Here is a 27,698-nt window from a genome sequence, read left to right as displayed (position 1 = left end):
CAGCTGGACTCAGGGCCCTGATCTTCACACTTCTTTGTATTATTCGCTCTTTCCCTGATGTCATCTCTGCAGAGACACAGATTTAATAATATCCATGGCCTTCAGTTTTAGTCAACAATCACAGTCACAAACAGATCAGCTATTCTGCCTTCAAGCTTATTATTTGTCACTAACATGTAATTATTACCAAGGGAAACAAAAGAGACAGGATATTGCTGCTATTGCAATAGCAAGTCAGTTAAGGTCTTTTTAAAACTGAAAAGGCCATCTCTTCTTGTTGTGAGGAGGCCAAAAAGGATAAAAACTAAAACTTAAAAAAAAGGTCCATGAATCCTCCAAACTGCATCTGAAAAGATAACCAGAAGTTTCACCAGTTCTCATAAGAAAAAACAAAAACAAGGCAATTTTAACACAGCCAGGTTTGTCCAGCCAATATGACTTTTATCATAACTGTATTGCTACACTGAATGTTTTTGAGTTATGATTTACTTCCCTTTCTCAAATAAAGGAAAAGTTAACCAGGCTACAGCAGCACCTCACATGTAAAACATCGACCACCAGACAGACTAACCAAGCCCCGGCAAAGAGGAGCTCAGCCTTCCAGGTGTGAGCCCCAGCACAGCGCTGTCCTGGCTGGAGAAGCCAGCTCCAGCAGCGTCACGGAGCCCTGCGCGAGGATCCCACCGCCTGCAACCCTGAGACAGTGCCTGGGTGGCTATTATATTACTCACGAAGCCCTTCAGAGGCTGCTGAAATTGTAAACTGGGAAGAACACAGGTCACTGAATAGAAGATTCCAGCTGAAATAAATAATAAATAAATAAATAACTAAAATAATGAGTTTATTTGGTAAACCCATACAGGAACTGAGTGAAAGAAATAAGAGAGGGAGCAACCAACTAAGAGTTATCAAGAATCTAAAAAAAAAAAAAAAACTAAACCCAACATCTAAATTCGGGTTTAATGTGTTCACCGATCACACATGTAACACACCCCGCCCAGAACAGCAGAGTTTACAACAACCCACAGCGAGATACATTTAGGAATCGCTTTTGGCAGCAGAACAGCATCTTCAGAACCGACAAGTTCGCTGCCTCGAGTTTCAACTTCCACCCCCCTGCAGCAAACGCCTGTTTAACGCTTCGAACTGCGGCTGCTCTTTCTGAAACGTTTGCTCATCCTGAAAGCGGGGCCGGGGTGTGTGACACCAGCGACGGCTGCGGGAGCGGCGGGACGGGGCAGCGCCCCCCGCCTCGCCCCCCGCGCTGCGGGCCCACCGCCGCCCCTCTGAGCGGGTGGGAGATGGGATGGACGGCGGGAGAGCGGAGAGGAAAGGAAGAAGAAAATAAAACCACACAACAACAAAAGAAACACGTTACAAAAGTTTTGAGGTCCCACGCGGTTCACAGCGTTGGCCTTGACCAAAAAACCGCGCTGCGGGGAGTGAAGCGCCCCGCACCAGCCCTCACCAGAACGGCCGCAGCTCTTCCCCCTCACGCAACAAAGCCGCTCCCCGGCAGCTCCTGCTTCCTGCGGGGCGACCCGGCCGCGGCTCCGCCGGGCAGATGCGCTCCCGGTGCTCCGGGACCGTCCTCCCCCGCTCCCCGTCCCCGCCCGCGCCGCAGCCCGGCCCGCCCTCGCTGCCGCTGCCAACGGCCGCAGCCCGCGCGCCCCCCCGCCCCGAGCCCCTCACAAAAGACCCCCGAGCGCTGCCGCCCCCTCCGGCCGCCCCGCCCGGCCCCCCGCGCCCCTCCCCGCCCGCCGGGGCCGCAGGCCGCCCGCGTCCCCCACAAGGGCGAGGCCGGAGCCCCCGCGCCCGGGCCGGGCCGCCCCTCCACCGGCTCAGAGGGCACCGCGCCCGTTCCCCGCTCGGAGCGGGGAGTCCCCGCGCCCCCTTCCCCGCCCGCAGCGCGGGTCCCCCCCGGCGGCCCTTACCGGAGGCGGAGGGGGGCGCGGGGGGCTGCCGCCGGGACGGAGCCGCCTGGTGAGTGTCACTCTCCCCTGCGGGCCCGGCCGGGGGAGGAGGAGGGAAGGGAGCCGCCGCTGGCCTCACGCCGAGCACACTACCCTGCTAGCGCCGCGGGTGGGCTCTCGGCCGCTCCGCCAATGGCGCTGCGCCGCGCCTGCCGTCCACCAATCCCCGCGAGCGCGGGCGGCGCAGGGCCGGGCGGGCGGCGGGCGGGGCTGAGGCGGCGCTGCAGTGACAGGGCAGCGGGGTTGGGTGCGGCGCAGAGGGGCCATGGCGCTGGGTGGGGTGGGGTGGGGCGGGGCCGGGCTCAGGGGAGGGGGCGGTGGGGAAGGGGCATGGCGGGGGCGAGGGGACGGGCCGGAGGGGGACAGGGACGGGAGGTGGCCGGGGGGAGAGGTGGGCTGTGGGAGTTTGGGCTGAGCGGGATAGGGGCCGCGGGGGGCGTGGCTGAGGAAAGAGGGAGCTAAGGGGACATGGCTGAGGGGAAGCAGAGAGGTGCTGAGGGCATGTGGCTGAAGGCAGCTGGGGGGAAGCCATGAGGGGAGATGGTGGCTGAGGGGAGGTGGTGGCTGGGGGGAAGCCATGAGGGGAGATGGTGGCTGAGGGGAGGTGGTGGCTGGGGGGAAGCCATGAGGGGAGATGGTGGCTGAGGGGAGGTGGTGGCTGGGGGGAAGCCATGAGGGGAGATGGTGGCTGAGGGGAGGTGGTGGCTGGGGGGAAGCCATGAGGGGAGATGGTGGCTGGGGGAAGCTGTGAGGGGAGATGGTGGCTGAGGGGATGTGGCTGAAGGCAGCTGAGGGGAAGCCATGAGGGGAGATGGTGGCTGGGGGGAGGTGGTGGCTGGGGGGAAGCTGTGAGGGGAGATGGTGGCTGGGGGAAGCTGTGAGGGGAGATGGTGGCTGGGGGAAGCCATGAGGGGAGATGGTGGCTGAGGGGAGATGGTGGCTGGGGGAAGCTGTGAGGGGAGATGGTGGCTGGGGGAAGCCATGAGGGGAGGTGGCTATGAGGGCACTCGGAGGTGACAGCACCACATTTTGGCTCCTGGCAGCAAAGCTTTGCCGTCTCACCGCTGGGGACCAAGGTGGCTTTTCACAGAGATGGAGAAGTTTGGGGGTGGACGGCGGCAGACAGGAGATGAAGGAGATCCTGTGGCTGGAGAGGACGCGGATTACATTGGGCAGGGAAGGATTACGCTGGGTGGGCGGGGGGACATCTTTCTGGAGGTGGGACAGGAGGACTCTCGATGGAAGAAGGCTTGCTGTAAAACATAGGAGTCCAAGGGCAGATGGAGGGTTCGCCCACCCCTCTGGGTGTCTGAACAACAGGCACCACTGGTGCTTTGGCTTAGATTCCACCATGGTCCAGTAATGCAACCGTCCTTGTGTGCAGGACAGGAGAACAAGACATAGGGGTGAAATGTAGAGAGCAGGACAGTAAGTGATGAGAGAAGGTGGTTTTTACAGCAGCGCACATGGCTGAAACTCCCTAGGGTACAGACGGGAGGAAAGCGAGACCATACAGTTCTGGTACAGCGACACCGACCACGCAGGAGGAACATTCAGCCTCATTCTTCATGGTCCATTACAACCTATTATGCAAGTTAATCCACGAGGAAGGGAGATGATGCCCTGTCTGTGGACAGCAAGGCTCCTGCCTGCGCCCCAGGGGCGCGTGTGTCACCGCTCTGACCCGAGGGAGCTGCGCAGCCACTAAACCTCATGAAAATATGTGACACGCTGGCTTGCTAGATAAGAAAATCAAAGTGTGGTGACTAAATGAAAACAAAAAATAGGTGTGTCCCTTATGTCTGGTCACTTGAGGGAGGAAACGCCCTTTGCATCAGGGTACAGCCCAGCCATGGAGAGTGAAGGTCGCAGCTTCTGCCCGTCCCCCTCCTCCCAAACTCCAGAGTGGGGTTTCCAGGGCCAGAGCTTCTAAGGGAAAGATGGGGGGAATCCCGTGTCCCGATGAAAGGCACACATATGTATATATAACTGCTTGTACCATGTGCTATTTTTAAGCTCCAAGATAAAATAGCATCCTAATGGCTTTCTTCGGGAGGGTCGGGCCGCGGTTTGAATTTCAGGGCTGTCCCAGCCTACCCTGCGCTTCAGATCATTGCAGGTTTAAAGATCCCTGTCTGTCTTTAGTAAACCCGGCTCTGGAGCCTCTCTTCGGGTGCTCCCCGAGACGGGGTAGACCCTGGCTCCAGTGCAGGATGGTAATTCCTGTGGCTGTGGAGCAGAGATGCTAATAAAACAAAAATTCATGGGCTATGTCAGCCCCATGTTAGGGAATGCGTCTGGCCTGCTTTTGGCTTCAAAAAAAACTCTGGTTATTCACTAAGCCCTGAATTTGTTCCCCAAAGGAAAAATTAGAGCCCGAAGCATAACCTTCGATGTACAGTGGTCACACCAGAGCAAGCTCTTGGTGTTTCAAGGAGGCAGAAGTGTCCAGACTTCGCTGTGTCAAGCGACAGCGTTGGGAACTTGCCCTGGGCCCAGCCAGGCGCACCTAATCATTATAAATCAGAGTGGGCAGCAGCCCTTTAACGCCATAGGTGTGTCCATTATAAACTATACGTTGCAACAGGCAACTGTCCATCATACTCCAAGCTTGCATATTTCATTGCACATTTACATTGCAAAACCTGAACTTGTAAACCCAGGGAGGTGAGCTACCAGCAGCCCAAACTAAAGCTGTGGACTTTCCCTTCCACTGAAACCAAAGTCAATCTGTTTCTACGCCGTGCAGCATCCCGGTCCAGCCAGCTGTCTCCCGTCACTGTTTTTCCATGCAAGTTGCTAGCTGATAACAGATTCTTCTGGTTGTCTCATCCCCGTCTGCAGCTTCTTTGTAACATGTGGCATTCTCCTTGCACATCTTAAGCTGTTCTGTTTTCCTACCCCATTATGCATAGCTTCTTGGTACACTGAGAACTGGGCTTCCTGGTTTTCTTACATCCTGTCGTGCTCCAGCTGAAGCCACTTGAATTTTTGCTGTTGCATTGGGAAGAGCAGGATGGAAGAGAGGGTTTCATACATGGCTCAGCTTGCAGCTGAAAAACAGTAAACTTGTTCCTGGCTAGAAAGAAGGAAGGAAAGGCCATGTATAGTGCGAGGTGCTCCTCGGTAGAGGAGTGGGTGAATTCCTGTGAGTCTTTAGAAGTCAGCATTGTAAAGGCAGGATGGAATCCCAGCTGGGCTTGTTTCTAGGTGAACAACTGACTGACCTGTTCTCATAGCTATTACTGTGCTTACCTGCCTAGATTGCCCAGAAAAACTGATAGCTACTTCATTATTCTACCTGAGCTTAGCATGGCTTTTGTGGGACACTCTTTAATATGAACCTTCCTTGTTTTAGTTTAAAATCTGAAGTCTGCTCTTTGCTTTGTGGGAGCAACATTAGGACAGGCTCCATTTGTTGCCTCTCCACATACTTCTCCTATGCAAAAAATTCAGAACATCTCATTTATCTTTGTTTATCCCTCAAAAGAATATAACCTACTTCTCCACTTGCTTCTCCAGCTGCATTCCCAGACTCCGTGAGTTCTCCTTCAGCTACATTTGACCTGAAAGAGAGGGCAGCGCGAATCACTCTCCTTGGCCGTCTGGTTGACAAAATCTATCTGATGCTACAGGTGTGTCTGTTATTGTAATAGCAAGAGGGAATTATTCTGGTTTTTGGGGGGAAGGTGGAGGGCAAGAAGGTTAGTAGGCAATGGTTGTGCCCTTTCATCAGGCCAGACAGTGAAAGTGGGTGAGGGAAAGGGAAGGGGACCAGCTTATCTCCCTAATGAGCCACCACTGGCCAGGGCCATTAGCCCAGCAGGACAGGTAGGGCAGGCCAGCAGTTAGGCTGCCCTAAATCTAGGCCTGACTTGAATCACGTGAGTCACTCGTGAACCCTGCGGGAGCCGGAAAGCGAGAGCTCATTTCTGGTCAACGCTCATTTGTCGCCACTTTGATGGGAGCCAGTGCAAATGAAGGACGCTCAGTAACGTGGCAGCTTTGGCTCTGCTGATTCCAGGACATTGACAGCAGAAGCCTCGGAGAGGAACAGTAATGAGCTGTGCAGCTTCCTGGCTGCAGCCAGAGTCTGTCATTCTCTCCTCAAAGCACATGAGATGACAGCCAAATGTGAACGCTCAGTGTGAGAAGCGCTCGGGAGGCAGCGCTGCTGGGGTTTGTCCTCGCTGCCTCGAGGGCTGCGTGTTGCTGGGGGGTTCGCTGTCATCCCTCTGATCTCTTACTCATTTCAGACATGCAGAGGAGCCTTTGGAAGGGTCATTTCCGAAAATGACTGCTCATCAGTGGCAGTTGGGAAGTAATGAACCCAAACCCTCCATAAAGAAAAAGAACAAATGGAACCAGATCTATGAAGTGTTTGGGGTAGAGAATTGCCTCAACACTTATTACAGCACCCAACAGACTCTCATTTTCAGGAAATTTAAGCGTCTCTATGCTTTTGAAAGTGAATGCCTGTAAGCATCGTGGAGGATCTGAATACTCTTACAAAACTTGTCTGCAACTTTCACTCCCATGCTACAGTCTCCGTGTCACTTCTATCTCCCTATCACAAATTAGGCACACGAGTAGAAGTGAACTAGTCCGAGTGAGGCAGGACGCTGCTCTGGCGGCAACAAAAGCGTCATGGGTCACTGCAGATATTGTCCAGCCAGACCGGGCTGTTGTGCTCGTCAGAGCTGACTCCAGCACAATGGAAGGTATGGAATTTTGGCCAGGGATCCCTGCCATGTCAGAGACCTGGTCATGGGATTTGCCTTTCAGCTGCCATGCCCCGTGATCCTGTGATCTGGGATCTGTCCATCGGCTGTAACCTGGTGTGCGGGGCCGCAGAGGAGGAGGAGGAGGGTGCTGTACTGGGGTGGGGGGCTGGAGCTCTGCTGGGGGCGGCGCAGTCCTGGCAGCACCGGCCCAGGCTGCTGTCCATGAAGGGAACGGAGCTGGTGAGGGGCTGGAGCACAAGTGTGATGGAGCGGCTGAGGGACCTGGGGGGTTCAGCTGGAGAACAGGAGCTGAGGGGAGACAGGGACACAAAGAAACGGCCTCAAGTTGCGCCAGGGGAGGTTGAGGTTGGATCTGGGAACAATTTCTTCCCCAAAGGGCTGTGGGGCATTGAACAGGCTGCCCAGGGCAGTGCTGGAGTCACCAGCCCTGGAGGGCTGGACAGACGGACATGAGGTTCTCAGGACATGGGGCAGTGCCAGGGCTGGGTTAGGGTTGGACTCCATGATCTCTTCTAACCTAAACAATTCTGTGATCCCATCCCACACCATAGGTCCTACGTGAGTGACCAGGGCGAGGACACGTCCCACACTCAGCATGTGATGCAGAGCACAAATGTTCCCATGTGGGAAGAGGAGAACCTGCAGAAGCTTGTGATGATGGAGCAGCTGATATTTGCATCGGTTTTTTAGCAGAGTCTTGTCCTGGGACATGTGGGGCAGCCTGGGCTGAATCCTGCTCCTCTGCACTGGAGAGGCTGGCAGAGCTGAACTCTTCTCTAGGCTGAGCCTTCATAAACCCAGCCCGGTTATTCTGAGGCAGAAAAATTGAGTCTGTGCTGTAATGACAGAATGAAAAGTCCTCAGGACTTTGTGTGTAGCCTTGAGTTACCTTTTATAAATAGGTTAACAGCTGGAGGGCCAATGCTTGTTTAAAGGGAAAAGACATACAGTCCCTGCCCCTATGATGTGCTCTGTCCTAAGCAATTCTGCCATTCTGTTGATTTATATCTGGAGATTAAAGGATTTGCCTTTCAATCAAATTATTCTCCTTAAACTATCAAGTGGGGGAGAGAGGGGATTGCGATCACGTTCTCCATTCTATGTAGCCATCCCTGGTAAAGCCACAGACATTTTCTCCCTTGCTGTGCGAAACAGGCAGCTCACAGATGACTCCTGATCACTTTGATGGTGCATTGCTATTTCTGGCCTGCTTCTGGTGCACAGGACACTCGGGGGACGAGAGCGGGTGAGAGGTCTTGGGGCCCCAAGGAGCTTCCAGCCTGAACTAGACGGAGCGTGTAACCAGGACTGACAAAAGCCGGGTGACGAGACAAGGGACGACTGTTCTGGGGAACAGCAGTCTGCAAAGAGCCCGGCTCCGCTGCGCCCTGCAGGTCTGCAAGGAGTTTTGTGCAAGTCATATCCCTCACCAGCAAGGAGAGGGGATCAGGGATCAGGGATCAGGGCCTTGTTTGTTTTAATTTTACCGTTCTCCACTTTCCTCAGATGATCAGGTACGAGATAAGGCGCAGAGAGCGGCAGAGAGACAAGTCTAGACCACTCCTGGAGGCTGCAAGGAGCAGATGTGGGGGTGAGGAGAAGAAGGACACGGCTATCTGGGGGGCTGCCATGCCTCTGTCACACTGTCATTGCTCGGACAAAACGAGGGAGTTGTGAAAGGCCACCAAACCTCATGATTTTTAGCATGGTACCTTGTCTCCGATGGCAGCTGGTGCGGGGCGCGCTGGAACAGGCACAGTTTGCCAGCCCCAGTCCGGGGTGATCTCCCGCGCAGCCTCTGGGTGCTGGGCGGGCCGGAGCTCTGGGACAGGAGGGTTCCTGCCGTTTCCACACCATCGCCACGGCGGTTCCAGGCGCCCCTGGGACCCGCAGCCCACTCCCTTTCTGAGTCCTAATAAAGCCACCGGCAACGCTTTCTTGTGGCAACAAGTTACACAAGCTAATGGTACATGTGCAATTAATGGTTTGGAATGCACAGCTTTCTAATTCCTTTGGTTTTGCTTTACAACAATAAAAACTAATGAAGGTTTCTGCTGTACTTTCTCTGGGCCATTCAGTATTTTCTGTGGTTCCATCACGCAATTTCTGAGTTTCCATTTTCCCAAGGTGGCCGATCTCTGTGTCCCACCGTGTGCTGTTCTCTCTCCCACGGTCGCCCTCCCCACTTCTGGAATTCTCCAATCCCTCGCTGTGGTGGGATGAGACAGTACGATGGGTGTTGTCTTTGGAAAGACTATACCCTTTACACACATTTCCTGCATCGCTCGTCTGTGTTCTAATACTTGATTTATTTCTCTTAAATCTCTAACATCTCGTTCCTTTTGCTACAGGGAAGGCAGGAGTCAGGACGATGACACAGTCACTTTACAAACCCGACTCGCATGAAATTCCCTGTGCTTCACCAAAAAGGCTGCGAGCGCTTTGGCTGGCTGGAGAATTCCCAGGTTGTTTATTCACTGTTTGGGCAGCGAGTCCTTGTCCATGAACCATGGGAAGGACGTGTGGGATGGAGAGACGGTCCGTGCGGTGCTCACCCACAGCTGCGCAGCCGCTGCTGGTCCCATTCTGCACACTCATCACTTCAGACATGCAAATGCAGGGCGTGTAGCCCTGCATTTCATTTGTATGCTTTAGCTTTAAATATGAGCCGCACAGGAAAACTGCATGAAAAACACCTTTTTGGGCTAGAAGAATCCCTCCACGTGGATTAGAGGCGCTGTGACATGAGCAGCACGGACACAGCTCGGCCCTTATTGATCAATGCTGCTTTCCCTGCAGCTTGAGCCAGCGGTGTCGTCCCTATGCCAAACACGAGTTATTCAGATACAGCACAGCAGAAGATCTTGGTCTGTGTAGCCTGGAAGCCTCACGAGAAGCTTTTTGACAAGCTGGAGATGATCCTTGGAAGCCCCTCAGCTGGACTGAGCTGGTTGCCCAGCACATTAACGAGCAGCACCGTCATTTGCCTTTACCAGCTAACGAAGCCCACCAGCTTCGCAGGCGTAGAGCGCCGGGTGGTGGAAGATGGGCCTTCTGGAACGTTCCAATGCACTACCTCACCAAGAGGAGCTTTTCAGGCATGAAATTGGAAAGATTTTGTGAATGTGCTCCCAAGCCCTGGCTGCCAAACTGGAGCGGAGCATAGGAACCAGGGAAAACCAGCTCACCCCGGGGCCGGGCTTTGCAGGTCACATCCAAAACTGTCATAGGGAGAAAAAGGAAGGTACTGGCTAAAATGGGGCGTAACTGCAAGAAAGTGGCCCGAAGGAGAAGAGGGAACGTGCATCACTGCGCTGCACGACGCGGCTGCAGCAGAGAGCTGCTCGAATGATATGAAAACGGAGGGTGGATGACATTAGAATTAAAAGTGGCCTGAAAATGCTGAAGGATGAAACTCAGTCTGTCATATAAAAATGTAATTACTGTGTTGTTAAGGCCGTGCTTTCTGAAAGAGACGAACTAAACACAGTTTCTGGGAGACTGTTTCTTCCCTTGGGGCTCCATGGCAGACCTGGAGACCTGATTGCGAAATGTCGTCATTGCCAGTAGAAAAAGACATTAAAAATGATGCAGACAATATCCAAAGCTTATGCTCACAGGCCACAAACTGCAATGTTTTTCCTGCATTTTTTCTGCTCTTGCTTTAAAAATGGAATGAGAGTTGGGGGAAATGGCAGCAGCTCTCATTGCTATGGGAGTGAATTCCCATTTAAATTCTTATTCATCTTCCAAAAATGAGAGTCCTTTAGGAAGGAGGGGGGGGAATACACTGTGGTTGCTTGGAATAGAAATACAACTCATTCATACAAAGCATGGAAAATAATGATAATCTGCTGAAGAAAATCTTGGCAGACCGTGAAATTCAGACAAGGAAGGAGGGGAGAGAAGAGGCTGGAGATGGTCGAAAGTCTGAGCAACTGCAGAAGTTCAACTCAGCAAAAGGGCTGAGAGGCAGCCCCAGAACGGCATTGGGCAAGGGTCGGTGGTCAAACACGCTTGGGGGAGCAGGCAAAGCGAGGCTGTTGGGGGCTCGTTGCAAGTGTTATTTTGGCAATTAATTTCTGCAGTCCAGAGGAATTCCCACAGAAAATAACATGGCACACCTCTGTGAATCCAGTGTAATCTGACGCATTCATCAGACACGGATCCAGGCAACCAAAGAGCCCAGCTCAACCATTTTCAAGTTTCTGATGAGCGGGATGGGTCGCCGTTACGAGCGCTGGGGAGCGGCGTCTGTGTGGGAGGAATCAAAGCCCCCTCATCTGAACTGCTCACAAATCATTTGACGTGAAGAAGGTTTGCAGCAGCTGGGTAAACGATGGGCGTGAAACACCACAAAGCGAGCGATAAAGAAATAAGTGATAGAGCTTTCTGTAAATAGAAGTCTTCAGTGCCAGCATCAGTCAATAAACAGAGAGTCGTACAAACAGAGTGAGCCTGGGAAAAAGAAATCCTGGAGAAGGAGTGAAAAAGATTACAAGCGAGTCATGAAGACTGAAGATCATTATGTGGCAATTAACTCGTTTAAGAGCATAGTTGAATTCATTGGCGACAGACGTCGGCAAACAAACCTTTAGGAACATGAAGATGCCATATGAAAGTGAAGAAGATACTGGCTTGAAAGCCTGAAATGACTCAAGAATTCTTTCCTAAATTAAAAACAACCCTCAAAAGTCATTACACATCATAACAAAATACATGCTACTGTTGCTGCTTAACATAAAATCCTCCCGTCCTCAAGTAGCCCAAGTTGTGGAGTCGCTGAAGGAGACGTGCGGGCAGCAGACTGGCTGGAGGTACGTGGGACTGATTTAACCTGGAGTTTTAGGTGACAGGAGCAAGCGCAGGTGCAACGGGGAGTTTGAAAAGCTGTGGGGCCGATGGTGTCCAGAGAAATGTCCCCAGGTATTGGAGGCATTGTGAGCGCGTCCCAGGGGGGTGACATTCAGACTGTTCCTTCCAAGAAGAACGTCACGGCCCATGGAAGAACCTCCCATGGTTGTTTCCCTTGGGAGAGGAGCCTTTGCCATGTGCAGTTCTTCGAGGCCCGTCTCACTACTAAATCGCTGTCTAGAGATCTCAGCACAAACACCAGCTGCTGAGCTGCAGACTGGGTTTGTGGTTTATGCAAACCCCAAATGGAACTGGATGAAGCAAGGACAAGGTTCAAATCCTGCTAACAGAGCACTTGGAAACCTCCGTAGTGCTTGGGTTTAGCCAGCAGAGAACCTTTTAATTTAGGCTGTTTGCATTTCTCGCGGCAGAGTTTTGGAAGGGGACGTCTCGGTTTGAAGTTGTGTCCCACGTGGACATCTCTCCCGTGTTTTGCTAATGGACAACTTCTGTCAGTGTCAGCCCCAGAGCAGTTTCCAAAGTCAACCGATTAATTGTCCTCTGTCTGGGAACAGGCTCCGGTGCCGATTGTCTCCTCTACTCGGCCGTGGAGTCTTTACAGGAGAGAATAAGGGCTAATCAGTTTGTCACAACTGTCAGGAACACGGAGCTCTGCGTGCTGACAGAGCAGTGCTGCTTGTAACCAGCCCAAGCGTTTCCCTAAAACTAGTATCTAAATAAATCCATCGCTTTGGGAAAGCATCTGCTTTTGAATCAAATTATTCCAGATCTGGATATTAGCGGCATTTTTGCTAAACTTGAGCCGTCACCCTACCCGAGCATGATTGAGTATTAGTCTGCAACAAATTTCTCAGGAAACTCGAGAAGTAAAATGCGAAACCACTGAGAAGAGCCAAATGACTTAAATGTCAAATTGCTGCTTCAGCAAATGGAAGCAGATTTGGAGCACGGGGGAATATGCAATTTCTTGGTTGAGAAGATGAGCCAGAGCCATAATGAATGTTTTGCCAAGCCTATATCCAGTTTCAAAATCTTCCCACAGCCGTCCCCAAGCAGCGCTGGTGAGAATGCACTGCTGTTAGAAAGGGAACGGGTGAGAACAGCGCTGCCCTCGCCCTGCAGCCTCATGGCACCTCTCCTGATGCACCCGACCAGCGCACGGCAGCACCGGGACGCTCCTCCACATGGTCCGTCTGTCCTGCAGCCCTCAGGGCAGCGCTGTGTCTGTTCCTAACACTGTCCGGTCTGCTCTGTCTGGCACACGTCCGTGTGTCCCCATGGGGGGATGTCCGGGGCTCCCACCCAGCAGGATGATCCCTGCAGTGACACCAGACTTGTGCCACTGACTTAGGATCACAGATTCATTTTGGTTGGAAGAGACCTTTCAGGTGATGGAGTCCAAATGTTCCCCCAGACCTGGCACTGCCCCCTGTCCTGAGAACCTCCTGTCCGTCTGTCCAGCCCTCCAGGGCTGGTGACTCCAGCACTGCCCTGGGCAGCCTGTTCAATGCCCCACAGCCCTTTGGGGAAGAAATTGTTCCCAGATCCAACCTCAGCCTCCCCTGGTGCAACTTGAGGCCGTTTCTTTGTGTCCCTGTCTCCCCTCAGCTCCTGTTCTCCAGCTGAACCCCCAGGTCCCTCAGCCGCTCCATCACTCTTGTGCTCCAGCCCCTCACCAGCTCCGTTCCCTTCTCTGCACTCGCTCCAGCACCTCAAGGCCTTTTTGGGCATGAGGGGCCCAGAACTGGCCGCAGGGTTTGAGATGCGAACCCTTCAGCAGAGTCTGAGCTACCGCAGCCACGGTGCAGTGGAAACCCTTCGGGACAGCCCCGACTCCTCCAGATCAGCTGCACGGGACAGGAGAGAAGATGAAAACGTCTGCGTGGCCATGATGTGGGTGAAAAGCTGCAAAGGAGCTGTCTGGGGAGCTGCTGGGCTGGCTCCTCCAGGGACCGGGTGATGGGACCAAGGACATTGGCTCCCAGGGACAGCGGACACAGGGGCTGGTTTCCCTCCCTTACTGGGCAAAAAGCCCTGAGTGTAATTATTACCATGCTGCCCTGTGTTAATTGAAGAATCACTGCCTCTAAAAATGCATTTATATGTCTTAGCATAGGTTACTATTACTATTTTTTGTCTTGGAGCAGTTGGGCATTGCTCTTTCTCACTCGTTTCAAACCTTAATCGTGAAACAGGAGATTTCAGCACTGAGATAGCGAAGGAACAGTTAAAGTTGGCCAGCTAGTCGCTAAAGAAACCTTCCTGACTTATTTAGAAACTGAGACGAACTCTTGCTAGGCTTCTAGTGCAGTGCTGCAGGGGTCAGTACTGGGGCTGGTATTATTCAATATATTCATCAATTATTTGGATGGGGGAATAGAGTGACTGTCAGCAAGTTTGCTGGTGACACCAAGCTGGGAGCAGTGGTGACACTGGAAGCTGTGCTGCCATCAGAGACCTGGACAGGCTGGAGAGCTGGGAGGGGAGAAATTAATGAAATAGAACAAGGGCAAGTGTAGAGTCTTGAATCTGGGCAGGAACAACCCCAGGTTCAGTGTAAGTTGGGGAATGACCTATTAGAGAGCAGTGTAGGGGAAAGGGAGCTGGGGGTCCTGGGGACAGCAGGGTGACCATGAGCCAGCACTGGCCCTTGTGGCCAGGAAGCCAATGGTACCTGGGGGGGTTAGAAGGGGGTGGTCAGTAGGTCAGAGAGGTTCTCCTGCCCCTCTGCTCTGCCCTGGGGAGACCACACCTGGAATATTGTGTCCAGCTGTGGCCCCTCAGTTCCAGCAGGACAGGGAACTGCTGGAGAGAGTCCAGCGCAGCCACCAAGATGCTGGAGGGAGTGGAGCATCTCCCGTGTGAGGAAAGGCTGAGGGAGCTGGGGCTCTGGAGCTGGACAAGAGGAGACTGAGGGGGGACTCATTGCTGGGGATCAAGATGGAAAGGGGGAGTGTCAGGAGGATGGAGCCAGGCTCTTCTGGTGACAACCAGGGACAGGACAAGGGGCAATGGGTGCAAACTGGAACACAGGAGGTTCCACTTGAATGTGAGAAGCAACTTGTTTGGGGTGAGGGTGGCAGAGCCTGGCCCAGGCTGCCCAGGGGGTTGTGGAGTCTCCTTCTGTGCAGACATTCCAACCCGCCTGGACACCTTCCTGTGTAACCTCATCTGGGTGTTCCTGCTCCATGGGGGATTGCACTGGGTGAGCTTTCCAGGGCCCTTCCAGCCCCTGGCACTCTGGGATTCTGGGATTCTGTGATGAAAGAGAAATTTTGTGTTTGCACAGTAAACACATCCAGTTATTAAAGGGTATTAGGATGCGATTTGTAACCAAATATTACAAATATAGCTATTTATTACCAAGTGATCCTGTGGTAATCCCTTGGGGCTCCCCAGCCAAAATGCTCAGGCACAAAGAATGAAGAGATAATCTCTGTTCTAGCAGTTGACGACAGACAGACTCTTGTTCAGAGAGGAAAATCGGGCCAAAACTGCAAGAATCCTCCAAAAAAAGGAAGTCTATTGTTAAGGGGAGGCTGGCGTATCAGCCACCACGGCACACACCAAAGAGCGCACGGATGGGGTGCTTCGCTGCTCCGATGCTGTTTATTTACTGCCGAAAAAATACACGTAGCTGAAAACAATCAGCATATTTTTAAACGAGCTTAATAAAACGTCAGCGATGCCATGCTGGTGTTGTGCAGGGGCGGGCTCTGCTCGTTCCGCTGAGCCTTGCAGCGGTCGTGTCTGCTTCTAATATCTACAGCCCATTAATTTTAAAGCATTTAAAGCTGCTAAACAAAGAGACGGCACAAAATAGCTATTTTATGCAGACACATATGTGTAATTACGCGCAGCGTAGGGTCGCTACTATTGTTTCCTCATAAGGCCTTCATGGAAATGAGGAGATGCCGCGGTGCCATGGGGCCGGAGGACCAGCCGGGGGCAGGGATGCAGGATGCTGCCAGACCCCACATCTCCAGGGAGGCCGGGGCTCTCCTGCCTGCCCCCACTGTCCCTGCCCCGACCAGCCCACATCTCTGGAAAGCGAGCCTGGAAGTTCCCGTTGCCCAGTTTGTCCAGCCAGGCGTGTGAAAAACATTGAAGATCATGAGTGCTACTATTTGTACAAGTCTTGTAGCAGTAGCATTTGTACAAATGTTGCAGCAGTAGCATTTGCACAAATCTTGTAGCAGTAGCATTTGAACAAATGTTGTAGCAGTAGCATTTGTGCAAATCTTGTAGCAGTAGTATTTGTATAAATCTTGTAGCAGTAGCATTTGTACAAATGTTGCAGCAGTAGTATTTATATAAATCTTGTAGCAGTTTAGCATTTGCACAAATGTTGCAGCAGTAGCATTAGTACAAGTCTTGTAGCAGTTCCATTTGTACAAGTCTTGGCTGCTGCTGTTTGAATATTGGGATCATTCCCGGCGGGGGTTTGGTGACAGAGGAAAGCTCCCTGGGGCGGTGGCTGTGGTAAATCTCTGTGCCTTTGGACTCCTTCAAGTGCTCCCTACCCACAGCCCGTGTGTGCGTCGCTGGGCCCTGAAGAGCTGCAGTATTTTGCTCCTTTCATCTGAACAGCTTCTCCCTCGGGCTGATTCAGATGTTCGGTAATGGGCGCTTCCAGCAGCCCGACGCGGTGACCCGGGGAAGCGCAGCCCCGGATCTGCTGCCGCGGCCGCTCCGGATCCGCCTGCTCTGCGGAACAACGCACCGGGGACCGCAGGGAACCCCGGCAAAGACCGGCTCTGCTCGGAAATAACCGAGTTATTTATGAGTGGGTGGGTGTGCACATACTTAGTCAAGAGCAACGTCATTCTGGAGAAAGAAAAGGCTATTCTAGCTGTCCCGTGGTGAGGGGGAGAGAGAGCCGAGCTCGCTGTGCAGGGCGCTCCTCATCCTGCGAGGAAGAACAGGCATCTGACCCCCAGTTCTGCCACCAAATATTCAGCAAGGCACAGAATTTCTACTCAGTTCTAGCCAAAAGTGCCTTGTGAGTGCTTAACTGCAGACACGGGGGAGGAAGTGACTTCAAGGCCTGTTAACCTAACGCTCTTTGTTTTTCTCAGGCTCTCTTGTTGCATCCCCACCAAGAGGCAGGAGGGTGCGAATGTGCGAACAGCAGCGTTCCTGCCGCCCGCCAGCTCCCGGGAAACGTTCCCTGTGCAGCCCTGGGCCAGCACCCTGGCTCCCATCCAGCCCCGGGCCAGCGCCCCGGCTCCCGTCCAGCCCCGCTCTGCACAAACGCCGCTGACAAAACCGACTCGTGCATCCGTCTGGGCAAGAAAAGAGGCAGCACACGAGCCTCTGGCTCCGAGTCCAGCTCCTGCTTCAGGGATACGACATGTCCGGGTTGCTGCAGTGTGCATCCAGCTCTGGGTCCGTGCTGCTCTGCTCAAAAGGGCTCATGGAAAGATGCTGTGCCAGGCAGAACAACACAGGCTCAGCAAAGCCGTGTGTGTGGGTGAGAAGGTGAATGACACAGATAAAAAGAAGGTGAATAAGCCCCTGGGGCCCACTGACTCACCAAAGCACCGCGGTGCATCCAGACTGCGGAGCGGCGATACCCGGGTGTGCGGTGCCGGAGCCGCTCAGGAGCCAGGGAGCGTCTCGGCCCGTCCGAGCCCCCGTGTCCGGCAGGTGGAGGAGCTGGGGGCTCCACGCAGCCCACGCTGCTGGATGGACCCAACAGGGGCAGACCTGAGCGTCCCATGGTCCCCAGCCGGGCTCAGAGCACGGAGGCTCGCAGCAGCATGGGGACAGGGAGGATGGCGGGTACGGCCTTCAGCTGCTCCTCATCCCGTGGCGCCCGAGCATTGGCGCAGCCCGGGCCCGGCAGGTCTGCAGCATCCAGCAAAGCCCACGCGGAAATTCCCGGGGCGTTTTTCAACAGTTGTTTCCTTTCCAACCCCAGCACCCTGTGAGCCAAACCCTGCGCTTCACCCTTGGCCAGACCCCCCCAGACCTGCCTGCCCGGCGCTGCGGGGCTGCTCTGTCCCTTCCCGTCCCCCCGTGCTGGGGATCAGCCCCAGCTGCCAGGACTCTGCGGGTGCCACGAGGGGCGTTGGGAATTGTTTTCCACCAGCTCCAGCTGCTGTTTCGCACCGTGCAACAACAGCAGCGTCTCAGCCCTCCGGGACTTGGCGGCTCTGCCGCGGCCTCCGTGCACGACAGCCACTCGCCCCTTTGAACCCCGTCCGCGCTGCGGCAATAACAATCCTGCCTTTGTCTCCTCGGTCTGAATGTCTTTATTTCCACTGTCAGCTATCCAGGCAAGAGACGGTCTCCTAGGCCACGGACACACGTTTGTTTTGCAAACAGCTGCCACAGCTCAGATCAAACCCCCTCCGGCCGTCCCCATCCCGGGCTGTTGTCACAGCTTCTGCTGCCTGGCGGAGCTGGTGGATCCGGAGCTGAGAGCGGTCCCTGCTCTGCCTCAAACCCCACGGCGGGGCTTGGTGACATGGCACACAAGGTGGGTTTAAATGATAGATCAGATCTTGCCTGGTGTGAGTTTGGGGTGAAATCTCCGAGGAACAGGCCCTGGCTGCAAAGTGAGGTCAGACCAGGGTGCCAGTAATGTGGGAGAGCCCTGTCTCCAGGAACCCGGAGCCCCGTCCCCCGGAACCCATGGCCCCATGGCCCCTGGTGCGGGGGTTTGTTACCATAGCGGCTCACGACCAAAAACAGATTGCGAAGCTCCGATGGTCCCACCAGACAAAGGGTCAGCTGGGAGCAGCTGGGAGCAGAACACGCTCAACAGCTGAGCTGCATCCAGCTGTGCACAGCTGCAGCGCGTGCGCATGTGTGTGTGTGCACGTAGAGCCCGGAGCGCGACAAAGCCGTGATCTCAATGCTGCTGCTGCTAATCAGAGAGCGACTTCGGGCAGACATGTAGTGCTGTAAATGGTGGCTCTGCCCGGCGGTCCCTCTGCAGGGAGACCTCGCTCTCCACAACTGCCCAAAAGGAGCTTGGAGCCAGGGGGGGTCGGGCTCTGCTCCCCAGGAACAAGCACCAGGAGCAGAGGAAACGGCCTCGAGTTGCGCCAGGGGAGATTGAGGTTGGATCTGGGAACAATTTCTTCCCCAAAGGGCTGTGGGGCATTGAACAGGCTGCCCAGGGCAGTGCTGGAGTCACCAGCCCTGGAGGGCTGGACAGACAGACATGAAGTTCTCAGGACAGGGGGCAGTGCTGGGGTGGGTTATGGTTGGACTCCATGATCTTGAGGGGCTTTTCCAACCAAAACCATTCTATGACCAGATGAGCTTTGAAGGTCCCTTCCAACCCGAACTATTCCATGATTCTATCCAGCCGCAGCAGTTGATCTGTACTGGGCGACAGAGACCTGACATCTGCTCACCCCATGGGGCTGCAGCCGGTGTCCCTGGGGTCCAGCCCCCTTCCTGACCCATCACCGGCCCCAATGTCTGCGTGCGCGGGGTTTGTAGAGCCATGGGGTTTCCAAGCCGTGGGGTTTGCAGAGCCGTGGGGTTTGCAGAGCCGTGGGGATTCTGAGCCGTGAGGTTTCTGAGCCGCAGGGACCAGCACCGTGAGCGGCGGTTGCAGCTTCATGTGGCACCCGGCCCTTGTTTGCAGAGGCCGGAGCAGCCGCCGCGGTGCTGTTTGCACAGGCTGATCTCGTCACCGCAGAGTGGCTGCCGTCTCCTTCCCCACCCTGCTCCATTCCTGCGGTGGGGACATCCAGGATCCAGCCACGGGGCTCCTGGGCTGCACACACGTCCCGGTGGGGACAGACCTTCCCATCCCACCAAACATGATCACAGAATCCCAGAGTGTCAGGGGCTGAAGGGCCCTGGAAAGCTCATCCAGCGCAGTCCCCCCATGGAGCAGGAACACCCAGATGAGGTTACACAGGAAGGTGTCCAGGCGGGTTGGAATGTCTGCACAGAAGGAGACTCCACAACCCCCTGGGCAGCCTGGGCCAGGCTCTGCCACCCTCACCCCAAACAAGTTGCTTCTCCTCTTTCAGTGGAACCTCCTGTGTTCCAGTTTGCACCCATTGCCCCTTGTCCTATCATTGTTTGCCACCAAGAAGGGCCTGGCTCCATCCTCGTGGCACTCACCTTTTATATACTTATAGACATTAATAAGGTCCCCCCTTATCCCCCTCTTCTCCAAACTAAAGAGCCCCAGCTCCCTCAGCCTTTCCTCACACGGGAGATGCTCCACTCCCTCCAGCATCTTGGTGGCTGCGCTGGACTCTCTCCAGCAGTTCCCTGTCCTGCTGGAACTGAGGGGCCACAGCTGGACACAATATTCCAGGTGTGGTCTCCCCAGGGCAGAGCAGAGGGGCAGGAGAACCTCTCTGACCTACTGACCACCCCCTTCTAACCCACCCCAGGTCCCATTGGCTTCCTGGCCACAAGGGCCCAGTGCTGGCTCATGGTCACCCTGCTGTCCCCAGGACCCCCAGCTCCCTTTCCCCTGCACTGCTCTCCAACAGGTCATTCCCCAGCCTATACTGGAACCTGGGGCTGTTCCTGCCCAGGTGCAGGACTCTACACATCCCCTGAGGTGGCTCCAGCTGAAGCTCCATCCCTGGTCCCCACTTCCCCAGCTGAGCTTCCCCTGGTCCCCAGCCCTCCTGGGGACCCTGAGCTGCCGCTGGGGACCCTCCTGTTGTCCCTGTGGTGACAGGGCCGCGTGGGGCCACGTCTCACCCGGCACAGGGATGTGACACAGCCCCGTCTCGGGGATTTCCCACGCAGAGAGAAAGAGAAAGAAGGAAAGGGCACTTGGCCGGGTTCCCCTTGGCCTCCTTCCACTTCCCTCTTTTGATGTTATTCTCCCTTTTGATGGCTCCTTGCTTGAGCCTTAAGCCCTGGCACACATCGCTGGGGACAGAGTCCAACAGAAACACACGGGACGTGTCTTCTGCGGGGGAAAGCAGCAAAATCCCCACCCTGCCTGCGGCCGCTGGGCTGTGCCCCCCAGAAGCAGATGAAACCCCCAAAGGCAGATCCACGCTGGTCCCAGTGGCCAGGCCATGGCCGTCTCCGTGACGTCCCTTCTCTGTGGCATCTTGAGCCGCTCGTGAGCGTGGCCCCGTTGTAGGAGGTGAAGCCACAAGGTGCCTCTTGGGCCACCTCCCCCCATGCACATTGTCCCTTCCTCCCCTGCCCATCCGCCATGGGGGGAGCATTTTGGGCCAGGGGGTGCTCAGCCCCCGGTGCTCAGCCCCCAGTACTCAGCCCCCGGTGCTCAGCCCCCAGTACTCAGCCCCTGGTGCTCAGCCCCCAGTACTCAGCCCCTGGTGCTCAGCCCCTGGTGCTCAGCCCCCAGTGCTCAGCCCCGGTGCTCAGACCTGCCCGTGCCCCAGGGGCAGCCGGTGCCGGGGACCAGTGGAACCAGGGCGAGTGACGGGTCTGACAGCACCGGTGGTTTCCAGAAACAGTCTGGGCTTCCCCCGGGTGCAGCAGAAATAACTTCCCTGGCGCTGCCGTGAGGGAGGAGGTGATGGCAGCGCCCAGGGAGCAGCGTCTGCCCCCCGCAGCCCCTTCCAGGTGGCAGCAGTGTCACCCGTGTCCCATGCTCGCAGCTTCACAGCTTCCCAGGGACAACGACGCCTCGGCAGCGGGAGGAGGAGGAGGGATCGCTGCTCCCCACTCCACCACTCCACGGGAGCACAAGCATTTTGGCAAACCCGCCGGCCAGTGGGTTTCTTGGCTGTGCCATCCCAACGGGGACGGGTGCAGGGGACAGGGATGCTCCTGCTCATGGCGAGGGTGGACAGGACCCTTTTGGGCTGGGGACTCCCCGTGTTCTGCAGGTCTACAGGCACTGGGTGACACCCCTGCCCCATGGGACACTCGGTGCCTGGCTGCTGCCACCCCAGGACCCAGCTGGTGGCCCCGGCCAGAAAAGTCTGTCCCTGTGTGACTTGCAGGCTCTGTTCCCACAGTGGGTTGAAGAATGGGGACACACTGGCCCCGCATGACCAGGGATGGCCACGGGCCACAGGAAACTGTGAGCCACGGCCAGGACCTTCATCAGCCTGGATGTTGTACCCACATGGCCACAGGGTCCCCCCTTGCATGCAGGTGACAGTGGAGGGTCCCTGCCTGTCCCGGGGTCTGGGTGACACTGGCCATGTCTCATCTTCACGTGCCCAGAGAGACCGAATTGCACTGGAGCAAAGTGCCGGGTGGCAGTGCAGAGCCCAGCCCTGCACCCCCTGCGATCCAGCCCAGCACCCCCTGCTGCCCAGCCCAGCACCCCCTGCTGCGCAGCCGGGCTCTGCACCCTGGGGAATCCCGGCATCGTTTGGCTTGGAAAAACCCCTCAAGTCCAACCGTAACCCACCCCAGCACTGCCCCATGTCCTGAGAACCTCATGTCCGTCTGTCCAGCCCTCCAGGGCTGGTGACTCCAGCACTGCCCTGGGCAGCCTGTTCAATGCCCCACAGCCCTTTGGGGAAGAAATTGTTCCCAGATCCAACCTCAACCTCCCCTGGGCAACTTGAGGCCGTTTCTTTGTGTCCCTGTCTCCCCTCAGCTCCTGTTCTCCAGCTGAACCCCCAGGTCCCTCAGCCGCTCCATCACTCTTGTGCTCCAGCCCCTCACCAGCTCCGTTCCCTTCTCTGCACTCGCTCCAGCACTTTCCTGGTGTCCCATCCTGGTGTTCCACCTCGGCCGTGGTGTCGACCGCGAGCAGCAGCACTGTCAGAGTGTGGCTGTTGCTCTGTGTCACAGTATCACAGTATCACAGTATGTTTGGGACTGGAAGGGACCTCAAAAGATCATCCAGTCCAATCCCCCTGCTGGAGCAGGAACACCTAAGTGAGGTCGCACAGGAACATGTCCAGGCATGTTTTGAATGTCTCCAAAGAAGACATTCAGCAAACAGGACATGGGGCAGCGCTGGGGCTGTGGACCCGGAGCCGTGGGGGACACATGGAGCCCGGTGCCGCAGTGCTGAGCCAGCCCGGCCGCCCACACACCGTCCCCATCGCTCGGGACGTGGCCGCGCCGCAGCCGCTGCCAGGCCAAGCGCTGGCGCCCGCACCCGCGGTTTCCTCCGGCACGTCTGGAGCTCCACACGACACGCAGAGATTAGCTTCATTTGCAGCTCTGCCGGGATTTGGTGACCTCTGACAAGGACCTTCCACCCCGGCGGGCTCCGCTCCTCGCTGCGGCGCAGGGACGGGACCGGCCCCGCTCCCCGGGCTGAGCCGCCCAGTTCTGCACCGGTACTGGGGAAATGGAAGCGCTGGTGCAGAGCTGGGACTGTCCCCTTGTCCCCTTGCCCTCCCAGCTCCAGCTGAAGGAAACCCAAGCGGCAGCCTGGCCAAGTCCTGGTGCCAGCGTTTCCAGGACGGACACGGCAGCAGCTCGGCAGGGGACAGCTGAGTCACACTTGTGGCTAAAGCCATCGCCAGGACCAGAGGAGAAGGGTTTTCTTCACAAAGCAGCTTCTGCCCAGCGAAGCCGCGTGAATCCCTTTCCAAAAGCGCCGCCCGCAGCGCGGCACAGCCCAGATCTCCACCAAACGTGACTCTTTGCGTGGCTTCTCCCCACCAAAGCGCAGGTTTTGGGGAGCCCGTGCTCACCCTGACCTGTGTCCAGCCTCACCACTCGGACTGGCAGGACAGGGCTGGGTTTAGCGGCGAATTTTAGCTGATCGTTGAGCCCCTGCAGCTCAGCCCCAGCCAGTCGAGCTCGCGAAGCATCGGGCTTTGTCCTTTCCCCGGGGGGCACGGTCAGAGCTGCCACACGCTGTCACACACACACTGTCACACTGTCACACGTTGTCACACACACACTGTCACACTGTCACACGCTGTCACACGCCCAGGCAATCCCTCCTGGCCCGGCGGAGCCTCAGGGGCGGGCGGCTCCACTGGCAGATACAGCAACCCCAGAAAACGGCGAGGCTGGCTCCCCAGCGGCTGGAGCAGACGCAGACCGGGCTGCGAGAGGATGAACCGCAGCGCAGCCCTCGCGGGCCAGGAGCAGCGCCAGGGCACAAAGGACAACACGGGAGGTCGGTTTGCCAAGATGCGAAAGGATTTCACAGCCGGGGTTTGCCCGGGGCCACGGTTATAGCTGGAAATGCCCCTTCCCAAGGCACCGGAGGGACATCCACCCCCCGGCGCCGCGGCGGGAGCTGCTGGCCCGCTCGGGGCCGCCGGCCCTGGGCACTTTGTCTTTCTGTCAGCCGCAAAACTGTGAGATAACAAAGGAGCACAAATGTCCTTTGAGGTCACTGAGGTAGCGCGATATGAAGGAAAACACCAAGCTTTGCGGCATTTGGGAGCTGATGAAGCTGATGAAGCTCTAAGCTGATTTCAGCATCAGTTTTAAGGCCAACAGATGGAGGGAAGGAAAAAAAAGCCACCCAGCTCTCTGCTTGAGCCTCGGGGGGGTTTGAATCCCGTTGTAATTTTAAGCGAAGGTTTCGGCACCTGCTCCCATCCCCATGCTCTGTGTGCGACGGGGAGCACGGGCACGTGGGGCTGCGTCCCAACGGGGCTGCAGCATCACAGCATCACAGCATCACAGTATCACAGTATCACAGTATCACAGTATCACAGTATGTTTGGGATTGGAAGGGACCTCAAAAGCTCACCCAGTGCAATCCCCCTGCTGGAGCAGGAACACCCAGATGAGGTCACACAGGAAGGTGTCCAGGCGGGTTGGAATGTCTGCACAGAAGGAGACTCCACAACCCCCTGGGCAGCCTGGGCCAGGCTCTGCCACCCTCACTGAGAAGTTTCTTCTCAAATTTAAGTGGAACCTCTTGTGTTCCAGCTTGATCCATTACCCCTTGTCCTATCATTGTTTGCCACCAAGAAGAGCCTGGCTCCATCCTTGTGGCACTCACCTTTTATATACTTATAGACATTAATAAGGTCCCCCCTTATCCCCCTCTTCTCCAAACTAAAGAGCCCCAGCTCCCTCAGCCTTTCCTCACACGGGAGATGCTCCACTCCCTCCAGCATCTTGGTGGCTGCGCTGGACTCTCTCCAGCAGTTCCCTGTCCTGCTGGAACTGGGGGGCCCAGAACTGGACACAATATTCCAGGTGTGGTCTCCCCAGGGCAGAGCAGAGGGGCAGGAGAACCTCTCTGACCTACTGACCACCCCCTTCTAACCCACCCCAGGTACCATTGGCTTCCTGGCCACAAGGGCCAGTGCTGGCTCATGGTCACCCTGCTGTCCCCAGGACCCCCAGCTCCCTTTCCCTACACAGCTCTCTAATATGTAATTTCCCAACCCATACTGGAACCTGGGGCTGCAGCATCAGTGTTGTGACAGCAACACGGCACTCGGAAATTCCCAAACTGGGCTTATCACAGACTCAAGTCCCATCAGGCGGGGAACAGGCGGGACTGGGGTTAAACTGAGCTCTCCCAGCGCTGCCCACCCTGCCAGGGCCCTGGGAATGGTTCCCAGCAGCCGCCTTCACCAGCTCCAGATACACAAATAACACAGCAAACCGTCCTTCCTCCGCCGCTCGGGCAGCACAGCAGAGCAGGACGCTGCTGCTCATCATCCAGAGTTATCCCAGAAGCAACGAGCAAAGAACCCGAGACGGGGAAAACAGCGACTGCCAGCAGGGTTTGTTTTCAAGCCACGGCGTGAGATGCTGAGCAGCCCCAGCACCTTCTGCTGCGGGATGAGGGGAAGCGGACAAAACCTTGGCATTCGAAATATGGGTTGGGTCCTCCAGAGACTGATATTGGGCCCAACAGCTTTTATCATCTTCATAAGTGACCTGGACGACGGGATCAAGTGAACCCTGATGAAGTTCTGGCTCATGGGGTCAAGTGTCTCTGACAAATTTTGTCGATGACACCAAAAGAGTTCTCAAAAGGGGAATTCAAAACGTGATGCAGCCATCTTTCCTTATTTTCATAAAAATCAACGTTACAAGTCTGGGCGATGGGATCGGGTGAACCCTGATGGAGTTCTGGATGATGGGACCAAGGGCGTCTGGATGAAGTTCTGGACGATGGGATCAAGTGTCCCCAGTGAAGTTCTGGACGATGAGATCAAGGGCACCCTGCTGAAGTTCTGACTCATGGGATCGAGTGTGTCCGATGAGTTTTGCCGACGACACCAGGCTGGGTGGGGACGCGGACCCTTGGGAAGGCAGAGCCACCCTGCAGTGGCCTGGAGAGGCTGCAGAGCTGGGCTGGCAAGGCCCGGCTGAAGTTCACCAAGGGCAAGGTCTGGCCCCTGGAACACCAGCCCGGGTGCAGCAGCGGCCGGATGCGCCGGCCCTGGGCTGGCGCGGGAGAGCAGGGCAGGGCAGAGCCCGCCCGCCAGCGGGGCGCAGAGGCCGCTGCAGAGCGGCTGGAGACCCCGTGGGACAAGGAGCCCGTGGCAAAGCCGAGGGGCGATGGTACGAGGGACGGCTGGGGACACTGCGATGGGATACGAGGGAAACGTTTCATGTGGAGAGCAACCAGGCGTTGGGATAATGTGCCAGGGCAGGGGCGGGTTCCCCAGCGTTGGGCACTAAGATTCAGCCGGACAGCCCAGCTTGTCTAGACCGGGCTTGTGCCAGGAAAGGCTGGACCAGGTGGTCCTTGAAGTCCCTTAAACCCAGGATTTGATGGTTCTGTGCTCTCTTGGCTCACAGGTGCCTGGTACAGGTGTGGGCTGACACGGCCCAGGAACCAAACATCACCTCCTTCGCACCCCTGTGCCTCTCGCTGGCCCCGGAGCGAGGTGGGGCAGAACGCCGGGGCGGCACCTCCATGCTGGGGGTCACAGGCACCTCCAGCGCCCGAGCTCAGAGCAGGGGGGGCTGCGAGAGCCACAGCACACACAGCAGCTTCGGGGTCCCAAACACCAGCAAATTGGGGAGCACAAGGGGGGTTCAGGGCAGCCGCAGGGAGCACAACCGTGAAGCCCCAGACGGTGCTGGTGGTTTCACTCCAGGAATGAGCATCGTGACCCGGCAGCAGCTCCCAGCTGCTTTTCCCAAACACAGCCAGCGAGTTCACCTGTGACACGGAGCAGGCGCTGGTTGGGAAGTTGGACCGAGGCATCACCCCCCAGTTGTACCACTAAACCGGTGATTTGCTACTAAAGTTTGGCACGCTTTGGGGAGATGGCGGTGCAGCCCCTGTCCTGCACAGCCCGCCAGGAGCTCAAAGCTTGGGGGGAGCCACGGGAGATTTGGTAAATGGCCATTTCTGATTTAGCGTTTCATCATCTTCCCCCTCAAGGGCTGCAGCTGTGAGGGAAACCAGCAATACAGGGTTTATTTGTGTTTGCTTTTTTTTTTTAAAGAGAAAGCGTTCCAAGTTTATCCTTCCGGTTCACAAGACGATGTACAGCAGGTTTAAGAAACAGTTTAAAAAAAAAAAAAGTTAAAATTCCAGATAAGGCGCCTCCTCTTCAGAATTTTTTTGACACAGGTACAGGCGGCTCGGGGTTTGACACGCAGAGCCCCGCGACGCGCCCGTTGGGGGGCAGCGGGTTCCCCGAGTCGGGTGGAGGAGCCGCCGTCCCCCCGGCTGCGGGTTCACACGACACGGGGAACGGGCAGCAAAGCAGTTCCAGGCCGGGCACGGTGCTGCCGTGGAAGCGCCAGTTCTGCTTCGGGCTGGGCACCGGGCACAGGGCACCGGGCACAGGGCACCGGGCACCGCTCCGGCGCCACGCGGCAAGTTCTTCCTTCAAAAATGAACTTGATTTGCTTATGTTTCCTGGCAGGTGCTTCTGCTCCTGGAGAAGCGGCCCCGGCAGCAGGAGCGGGTCCAGAACAGCCCCCAGGATCACGGACGCGGTTCCTCACGCTCGGTTCTGGACACGTTCCACAATAATACGCAGCCTTGGAAGGAGCAGCTGAGAAACCCGGGACCAGCTTGGGCACCCGGTTCCACATCACCCGAATTTCCCCACCGTGAAACACCAAATCCTCTAGAACTAAAGCAGCAGCTAAATGCAAGTGACTACAAAATAAAGCAATCTAGGTTAAGTAAACGAGGCGAACGTGGTATCTACGTACAATAAGCGGTTTCCCCTCAGACCGTGCTCGTCCAGAGGTTCTCACACCACGACAGCTGAGCGAGGTGGGAACCTCCAGCTGTAACCAACCGCTTCCGATTTTACTTCACCCC

The 27,698-nt window shown here is 56.1% G+C and overlaps 2 protein-coding genes across 13 annotated transcripts in view; one reads left to right on the top strand and one right to left on the bottom strand.

Moving 5' to 3' along the window:
• Positions 1 to 2,094, bottom strand: part of MAP4 (microtubule associated protein 4) — a 144,691-nt gene extending 142,597 nt beyond the window's left edge. For 7 of the 9 annotated variants that reach the window (XM_065054872.1, XM_065054876.1, XM_065054878.1 and 4 more), the window contains exon 1: positions 1,935 to 2,094. The gene's annotated coding sequence lies outside the window, so the exon portion shown is untranslated. Of the gene's footprint in view, positions 1 to 1,468; positions 1,598 to 1,934 lie in introns of those variants that run through there. The other 2 variants (XM_065054874.1, XM_065054873.1) reach the window with 2 other exon arrangements.
• Positions 2,095 to 2,178: 84 nt separating this feature from the next.
• Positions 2,179 to 27,646, top strand: LOC110366021 (proline-rich protein 36-like). Of its 4 annotated transcripts, none has more exons than XM_065055045.1 (8): positions 2,179 to 2,220; positions 3,017 to 5,608; positions 6,230 to 6,694; positions 7,270 to 8,112; positions 8,225 to 8,309; positions 9,070 to 13,486; positions 16,672 to 18,077; positions 27,292 to 27,646. In XM_065055045.1, the coding sequence occupies exons 6-7, from the start codon at positions 13,323 to 13,325 to the stop codon at positions 17,891 to 17,893; spliced, it is 1,386 nt and encodes a 461-aa protein (XP_064911117.1). In that variant the 5' UTR covers positions 2,179 to 2,220; positions 3,017 to 5,608; positions 6,230 to 6,694; positions 7,270 to 8,112; positions 8,225 to 8,309; positions 9,070 to 13,322; the 3' UTR covers positions 17,894 to 18,077; positions 27,292 to 27,646. The 4 variants fall into 4 exon arrangements, with proteins under 4 accessions (XP_064911117.1, XP_064911120.1, XP_064911116.1 ...); XM_065055048.1 differs by lacking the exon at positions 2,179 to 2,220 and having other exon boundaries at positions 2,933 to 5,608; positions 6,230 to 6,451; positions 6,555 to 6,694; XM_065055044.1 differs by lacking the exon at positions 2,179 to 2,220 and having other exon boundaries at positions 2,933 to 5,608.
• Positions 27,647 to 27,698: the final 52 nt, after the last annotated feature.

Source organism: Columba livia, chromosome 2 (genome assembly GCF_036013475.1).
Source record: "Columba livia isolate bColLiv1 breed racing homer chromosome 2, bColLiv1.pat.W.v2, whole genome shotgun sequence".
NCBI lineage: Eukaryota > Metazoa > Chordata > Aves > Columbiformes > Columbidae > Columba > Columba livia.
This window is presented reverse-complemented; position numbering and strand designations above follow the sequence as displayed.